Below are 8,406 nucleotides of genomic sequence, written 5' to 3'. Positions count from 1 at the left end.
TTAAAGGAACACTCCACTATTTTTGAAAATAGGCTCATTTTCCAAACTCCCGTAGAGTTAAACAGTTGAGTTTTACCGTTTTCGAATCCATTCAGCCAATCTCCGGGTCTGGCGGTAGCACTTTTAACTGTAACTTAGCATAGATCATTGAATCAGATTAGACCGTTAGCATCTCACTCAAAAATGACCAAAGAGTCTCTATATTTTTCCCCATTTAAACTCTTCTGTAGTTACATCGTGTACTAAGACCAATGGAAAATGAAAAGTTGCGATGATATTACGCAGCGCCTGAAAATAGTCCCCAGCTAGGTAACTTCCAATAAGCCTATTTTCAGGCGCTGCGTAATACCATTGTGCCTGCTGCACCCATGGTACGGCAGCAAAGTTCCTTGATTATTACGCCGGAATGAGAGTATAGTTCCTAGCCATATCGGCCTAGAAAATTGAAACTTTTCATTTTCCGTTGGTCTTAGTACACGATGTAACTACAGAGGAGTCAAGTTTTAAATGGGAAAAATATAGAAACTCTTTGGTCCTTTTTGAGCGAGATGCTAATGGTCTAATCAGATTCAATGATCTATGCTAAGCTAAAGCTAAAAGTGCTACCGCCAGACCTGGAGATCGGCTGAATGGATTTGAAAACGGTAAAACTAAACTGTTTAACTCTAAGTGAGTTGGAAAATGAGCCTATTTTCAAAAATAGTGGAGTGTTCCTTTAACAACTCTTTGAGTAAAGAACAACTGAGCAAATACAAACAAATCAAAAGAATATTAATACAAAAAAAGTCAAACAGTTCTGGGGTGCAGCATGAAAAATAATCTGTTAGATGTGTAACAGCACTGCAAAGATCAAAAAACATTGAAGGCAGATAGTGACAACCCCGTCAGGGCCAGAAACTCAGAAAATGTGCGTCTACCACTTCGGCAAAAGCTTTTAAGTGCCACGTTACCTATTCAGAAATCTTTACCATTCATTTATTTTTCTGCTGTGAATTAAAGAAGATCACTTATGCATCCTATGTAATCCTTCTGAGGGGCAGAGAATCAGCCAGTCATACCTAACTTTTGAGAATGAGCACTAAGCATATTGGGTTTATTTTAGTTGGTCACTTTGATAGATGCCTGCGCAGCTGGAAGCGTCCTTGTGCACATGTAGCCCTTCTGACATCATTCATGATCACCGTCAGTCACTGGAGGACAAGGGGATATTAGGTCTCCAGTGTGACAGTAAAGTTTATGATCTGTTAACACGGGTATAACCCTGAAAAACCAGCACATGAATCACCAGATCGACTGCATGATTCCTCAAAGGTTAGTCTGAGTTGGAGAGCGCTCTCTGAATAGGTCTATAATCACCTGTGGATTTGAAAATAGAGAAGCAATGTATGTCAAAGGACAGTGAAAATAATCTATCATCTCAGGGCCTCGTGTTGCCTTGATAAGCATTTTATAAGCTTCCTTTCTCTCTGTCCCATTTCAGGCATTGCAGCCTACAGTTTGACTGCGAATCTGAGAGCTTGGACTGAGAGCAGCGGTCCAAACAACCAGGGGCTGGACATGTTTGGAGAGAGACTGCCATGAACTCCACAGTCACCTCTCAAACCATGAAGGAATTCTGGTTTTTCAGTTTGTCAAGTTCTTTGATCTGCTGTCTCAGAAACAGAATCCTGTGTGAAAAGAAAAAAGATTCATGAAAAGTCATTTAATTACGTATATTTGATCATTTAATCTAAATTGGGGTTATAGACCTTTGCTCTCTCAATGTGGCCTGGATTTCACATACTCGCACTAAAGAACGAAGGTTCTTAAGTTCGGTGCAGATCTCTGACATGTAGAGGGTTCCCATATTGTGGATATCCTCACGTAACCGTGACACCTGGGTGACAGGAATTTAAGATAAAGAGAATTTTAATAGTTGGAGAACTGATGTTTGATCATTATAAGATCGATGAACAGTTGAAGAGACAAAGGCATGCTCGTACCTGCTTCTCCACATGTTCTGCAGGCCAGCCTTGAACATGCTTGATGAGATTTTCATCAAAGTGCAATGCTAGAGAAGGAGTGAAAGTGCTTTGGGTTCGAGAGGTGCTGCTTGAGGCGATAACGCGGATGCCCGTACTGCAATTAGAGCCCGACAAGCCCTCTTGACTGCTATAAAACAAACATTCATTTATTAAAGAAAGAAAGAGAACCATTTAAATAGTTACTTGTTTAGTAAAATAACCAGGGCCGGCTCTGACCAATTTGGTGCCGTAGGCAAGATTTTAGATGGTGCCCCTGACATCACAGCCAATTCCACCACTCACCATTCACACAGAAACGGCTTAGCTTTATGACATAAAACAAATTGCATATGAAATAAGACAAAATTGCACAAAAATAAATAAACTAAGACATTAACTCAGCTAGCTATTTATATTAAAGAACTTTATCGTCCAAAGGCAGCTGCAATACTAACATTTAAATCTTAATTTCAGACATTCTTAAATTTAGGGATGCACTGATCTTAACTTTTCATGGCAGACTCCAAAACTGATTTTTAATGTATTTTATTTAAGCAAAAGACAAGAATTAATTAAATTATACTGCATGAAGAATATGGTTAGTTGCTTTATTAGACTATATTTTGATCTAAATTAGACTATAATTTCAAAATCTGAGGCAAAAACAGGATGGTCTGACTTTAGCTTTGTGAAATTAGGCTACATAAATATACCAAACAGCAGATGGGCTGAATGAAAATACAAATTCCCTGACAGCAGGTGGTGCTTAAGGAACAGCAGTGGTGCATTGTTTCCTTGATTACCGCTGTAAACACTAAATGCATTATACAGAGGCAAGATGAAAGGAAAATGCCATCTAAACTGTTTAAGACAGTCAGTTCCCCTCAGAGATACTTTCATACATCGTGAACAGTGAGATTGCTCTGCCTGCTAATGTATTTTCTCCTCTTTGCGTCTCTCGCTTCTGTGAACGCCGTTTACATACTCTGAAATAAAACAAAAAACCGTCCGGTTCCGGTCAATCGGTACATCTCTGCTCAAATTCAATTATTAAACTGCTTTTATTTTGGTGGTTTGCCAACAAATAAATAAATGCACTGCATGTTTCAGAGTGAAGCGCTGTGTGTCATGGGCTAAACATATTACCCACTCCACACAGCACATTGGTATTTTTAATGAATTAAATCGCAACCTTCACGATATGACTATGGCATTAAGCCATAATGCGATATCTATTATTTTTCGATATATAGTGCACCCCTAATTAAAATTATATTATTTAAAAAAATAATAAAAATAAAAACTCACTTCGCCTATGCGACGGGCCGGCCCTGAAAATAACAATAATAATGTTCATGCTTATAATAATAATAAATATGTAATAAATTGATAGTCTACACCAAAAAAAAAACAAAAAAACATCTACTCCACCCTCTTTTCGGATAAAAATTCTTATAATCAAAGTAAAAAGGGAACCGTAACTGATTTTCAGCATTCTCCAAAATGTGTGTGTGGTTGCATTTCAACACTGAAGAGGTAGATGGTGCTGTAGGACAACATGTGATAGGCTGCTTTTATATTACTAACAGACAAATAAAAGGTTCCTAATCACAGACCCATACATTTGCCTGTGAAGACGGGGATCAATAAATTCCAGAGGTTTGTCAGAGTTGACGGACTGCTGGGAAGATGATCCTGGTCTCTGAATTGATGCACTGACCTGAAATTGAAGAACAACAGTTTGAATATGAAGAGAAATGTGAATTAAATAATGGCAAAAATACTTACCTACAGCTGTACAACTTTAATAAAATGTGTTGGGACATAATGCATACACAGGGGTCCCAAAAAGTATTTGGACACTTAAGCCTCACTTAAATGTAGGAATATCAACTTAATACCAAATAGTGCTGGGCGGTATGACCAAAAATTTATATCACAGTATTTTTCCAAATTATACTGGTTTCACGGTACATGACGGTATTTTTTTTTTATGCATGACCGGGTGTTAACCATATTTTCTACTGATTGAGAGAGGATACACTGCAATATATTGACTTAGAATGCCCTATTTTACTGTCAAGATGAGTGAATACTGTCAAAAAATACCACACTAAATAGTGACTAAACACGACTCCTTTTAATACATGTTAACTAGGAGTCACTCTCATTTATAATCTCTCTCATCGTCTGATAAAATCAACATGCATCTACACTAAAGAGCGGCTATGCGGTTGTTTTGGCTATATTACTTTGTCTCATGCAGCGCACTGCCTGCATCTGAGTAACAAACTAAAAAAAAAAAAAGTGCATGTGATATTAACAGACGAACTACGCTCATATTTATAATTCCAAACAATCAGTAAGCGACAGGTGCTAGGAAATGCTGCTTTGTACTCATTTGTTGACGAGTTGGCTGCGGTGCGGCCAACTGAATGCGCTGCTTCTCTACCGCTCACTGCACAAAACAGACGCCGAGAGAGGTGACAGATGAGATGAGAGACAGCTATAGTATCAATATCACAAGAAGAGTGCCGTTTCCTCCAAAAATCAGCCTGATTACAAATGTGATATTAGCTGTGTCTCATTTAGAAGGCTGCACCCTCCGGAGGTCACATTCGAAGGCTGCATACATCATCGAGGCTGTCTCATTTCAGAAAAGCAAGTAGGACACTCCGAATGCGACCTTCGAATGTGACCTTCTTTCACAGGAATTCGGAGGATGCATGAGGTGTATCCTTCGCTGCTACAGATAACCCACAATTCTTTGCATCGCCGTGAACAACCGTTGTTAATTTGAAAAATGCAGGCGCCGGCAGATGTAACGTTTGTTTGTGTTATAAACGTAAAGATATAACGTTTGTTTTTAATATCCTCCTCCTTTTTTTCTCTAATAGATGCCTGCTGTAGGTACGCTGCAGCTCCTCAAACATTGAACAAAATAAAACAAAAGCATTTTTTTTTTTAATTACTTTCCAAATTTAGAAATAATTTTCCTTCATTTAAGTAGTGTGAGAGCGCAACGATGCTCTAAATGTGTTGGCATAGCAACGTGATACTTCCGGTTTCCTTTTCCGCCTGTCCTATGAAGGCCGTCTCGTTTAATTTTAGTTTGAGGACACTTCGTATATGCATCCTATAGAGGATGCGACCTCCAGAGGATTCGACCTCCGGAGGGTGCAGGCTTCTAAATGAGACACAGCTATTGATTTTATACAACTGTTCAATAACAAATTAGTTAATATTAAGAGACTTACGTTTTAGACAGTACATTTCCTCTTTTTGCTCTATTTCGCCAACAAAAATAAATCCAAGCACAGTCACAGCACTGTTTTGCGTCTCTGAGCAACATGACGGCATTTTGTTCTGAATGAATCATTCGTCAAATGATTCGGTTCAATCGCAATGACTCACTTATTAACAGTGACTTGCTGCCACCTGCTGGCAGTTTTAATTTCACATTTAAAATTTCAAATATTTCCAATATCAATATTCAACGTTTTAGGATGACAATATTAAAATATTATTTATGCTTGTGTAACTGCAGGCTAAATGCATTCATGTCCTGCATTACTCAGTAGGGATGCACGATATATCGGCCACCATATCGGTATCGGCCGATAAATGCTCATTTTCTCTGTTATCGGTATCGGCCCGATAAGAAAATTTGGCCGATATCTTTAAGCCGATAAATAATGCATTATTTCCTTCAGAGACGTTTGCGGCCTTTTGTGCAATTGTACGTTGTAATATTGTGTTTATTTGATGTATATCTGATTTATCTCACATAGAATGCATTTGGTTAAGTTAAAAGAGCGCTTCAGTTTACCGGTGATAAACTCAAACAGCAGTGCACAACATTAATAACTATGAATCAGGCTCTCAAAAAGTATATAAAAATTTGGATATAGATTTATCAGCCAACATATTGGTTATCGGCTTTCAAAAAGAAAGAATTATCGGTTATTGGTATTGGCCAAAATTTTCATATCGGTGCATCCCTATTACTCAGTGTGTAAATGCATCTAAATGCCATTTCAGATGCAGCTTCTGTGTTTCCTCTGCACTGCAAAGATGAATTTTATTGATTGATACTTTCATTTGCTTGACAACAGCCCAAATGTCTTATTATAATTGACTGATTAAATATAAGAATTTGCCTCAAATGATAATGCACACTTTTAGAAAATTTTTTGTCAATATCGCACACCCCTAGCTGCCAGCCGTTCGGTGCAACTGGCAGAGCTGAATGTAAAATTTAACACCGCATACACCATTCTAAACCCTTACCAAAGAAGAACTTAACTTTAGGTTATTTACAAAAGAAATCTGTCAGTGTTCTTTTCATTTTCTCTCTTCTTCAGCCCTTTCTTTTTCTTGCGGTAGTTAGCGGAAAGCAGTGACTGAGAGATTGACAGCTAATATTAACCAATACAAAATCTGCATTAAAGTTAAGAATGTAAGGATAAAATCTGTTAATATATAATTTGTAGTTGTGGTGCTCCTAAATTTTTGGTGAGTGCTCCTAACTTTTTGAAGTTGGGAGCACCAGTGCTACCAAGTAAAAAAGTTAATTTCGAGCCCTGATATACAACAAAGAGTATATATATATATATATATAAAACACAAACGTTTAGACTACAATGGCCTAACAAACTATGGAACATAAAAGAAGAATTTGAGAAACATCAGTATTTTTTTGTTCATACAATGAAAGTCACTGGTAAACAAATCAGCTTGGTTACCAATATTCTTGTTTTTCTTCTGGTTACCAACATTCTTCATTATTTTCTTTTATGTTCCATGAACATATTTTTTGGGTGAACTATCACTTTATTTATTTATTTATTGAGTCATTAGCTGTGTTTCCATCTAGGCCTGGGCGATAAAACAGTATCGATATTTATCGACGGTACACCTTCTTCGATAACGATAGAAAAAATGTTCGATATAGTGCGCGATATAGGCACGTGCTATGAGTGACGCAGACAGCACACATGAACACATGCTGAATTGAATGCTGTGCCTGCCTGTGATGAGGAGATTGTGAATAAAAAATAAATAATTATATTAGTCGAATTTAAAATAAACATTTGCATTTGAATGCAAAAATACTACAATCAAACGTTAGGTGTGCATCACGGAGCATCATCAGTGGCACACGAGATGCGGTGATGATGATGTAAGTGACGTTGTTGCATTTGAATGTTTTGTTAGTCTAGCCCACGAGACACGCAGTTGCTGCATTATTAATTCAAAATATTAGAGAAATATAGAAGCTCAATGCTTAGAAGATCTTGATTAGGTTAAAACCAAAACCAAGCCATTCACACAGAACACAAATTCAGCGCATTTTTTAGACTAACAAATATGACTGCTGCACTTGCGTGTCACACAAGAGATGTATAGAAAGCCATGCAAAGTTAAAACAGTTTAAACTTTTAGAAAACACGTCACAAATTTGTGGAGGTTTATTCCTTTCCACTGCGTCTCATATGTTTTTAAAGGCAATCTGTGTAATGGTAGGGCCGGACAATAATTCAATATCAATATGTATCGCAATATAATTTTTTTCAATAACGGTGATATGATTTTTAAACACATTTCCGATATTTCGATATACATTACCAGTGTTTCTCATACTTTGATTTATTTGTGGAGTTTGACTTGTGGTGTTTTATATGAATGCATCTCTGAAGGGAACCGACTGTCTTCAGAATAGTTTAGATGGCATTTTTATCTGAAAAAGTAGCGTTCATGAGCGGAGCTGCTTTATTTACAGCCATTACTGGAGAAACCGTTAGTTCCACCGCTTTCACAGCGCCTCCTGCTGGCAGACAAGCAGTTTGCATTTTCAATAATAAACCCATTTCCAGCAACATGCTTTTGTTGTTGCTCTATTTTTTTGTTTTCTGAAGCAACTCGGAGCATGTTTCAAACTCGTTATCCTGGTTAATGCACGTTTCAATCTATAAGAAAAATCAGCCTACACTACCAATCAAAGGTTTTTGAACTGCAAGATTTTTTATGTTTGTTAAAGAATTCTCTTCTGCTCACCAAGCCTGCATTTATTTGATCCAAAATGCACCAAAAGCAGTAACATTTTGAAATATTTTTACTATTTAAAATAACTGCTTTCTATTTGAATATATTTTAAAATGTAATTTATTCATGTGGTGTTAAACTGTAATGTATTTCTGTGATGCGCAGCTGTATTTTCAGCATCATTACTCCAGTCTTCATTGTCACATGATCTTCAGAAATCAGTATAATATGCTGATTTGCAGATTATCAATATTTGAGTAAATTATACTTTGATGAATAGAAAGATCCAAAGATCAGCATTTATCTGAAATAAAAAGGTTTTGTAACATTATACCATTATACATTCAAAAGCTCTTTT

General features: G+C 37.0%; 2 protein-coding genes across 3 annotated transcripts in view; both read right to left on the bottom strand.

Annotated features, from left to right (window-relative positions):
* The window catches only part of LOC107550425 (WW domain-containing adapter protein with coiled-coil-like), an 11,077-nt gene extending 9,902 nt beyond the window's left edge, over positions 1 to 1,175 (bottom strand). The window contains exon 1 of the mRNA XM_016231695.1: positions 1,167 to 1,175. Coding sequence (XP_016087181.1) covers positions 1,167 to 1,175 — 9 coding nt within the window. The remainder of the gene's footprint in view (positions 1 to 1,166) is intronic.
* The window catches only part of LOC107550430 (WW domain-containing adapter protein with coiled-coil-like), a 33,530-nt gene continuing 25,782 nt past the window's right edge, over positions 659 to 8,406 (bottom strand). Inside the window, exons 2-5 of one of the 2 annotated variants that reach the window (XM_016231699.1) lie at positions 3,626 to 3,723; positions 1,983 to 2,148; positions 1,749 to 1,876; positions 659 to 1,667 (exon numbers count right to left, since the gene is read on the bottom strand). In XM_016231699.1, coding sequence (XP_016087185.1) covers positions 1,598 to 1,667; positions 1,749 to 1,876; positions 1,983 to 2,148; positions 3,626 to 3,723 — 462 coding nt within the window. In that variant the 3' untranslated portion in view covers positions 659 to 1,597. Of the gene's footprint in view, positions 1,668 to 1,748; positions 1,877 to 1,982; positions 2,152 to 3,625; positions 3,724 to 8,406 lie in introns of both variants that reach the window. The other variant, XM_016231698.1, reaches the window with a different exon arrangement.

Source organism: Sinocyclocheilus grahami, unplaced genomic scaffold (genome assembly GCF_001515645.1).
Source record: "Sinocyclocheilus grahami isolate Dianchi unplaced genomic scaffold, SAMN03320097.WGS_v1.1 scaffold398.1, whole genome shotgun sequence".
Classification (NCBI taxonomy): Eukaryota; Metazoa; Chordata; class Actinopteri; order Cypriniformes; family Cyprinidae; genus Sinocyclocheilus; species Sinocyclocheilus grahami.
Note: the sequence above shows the minus strand (reverse complement) of the source record. Positions and strands in the feature narration are given on the sequence as shown.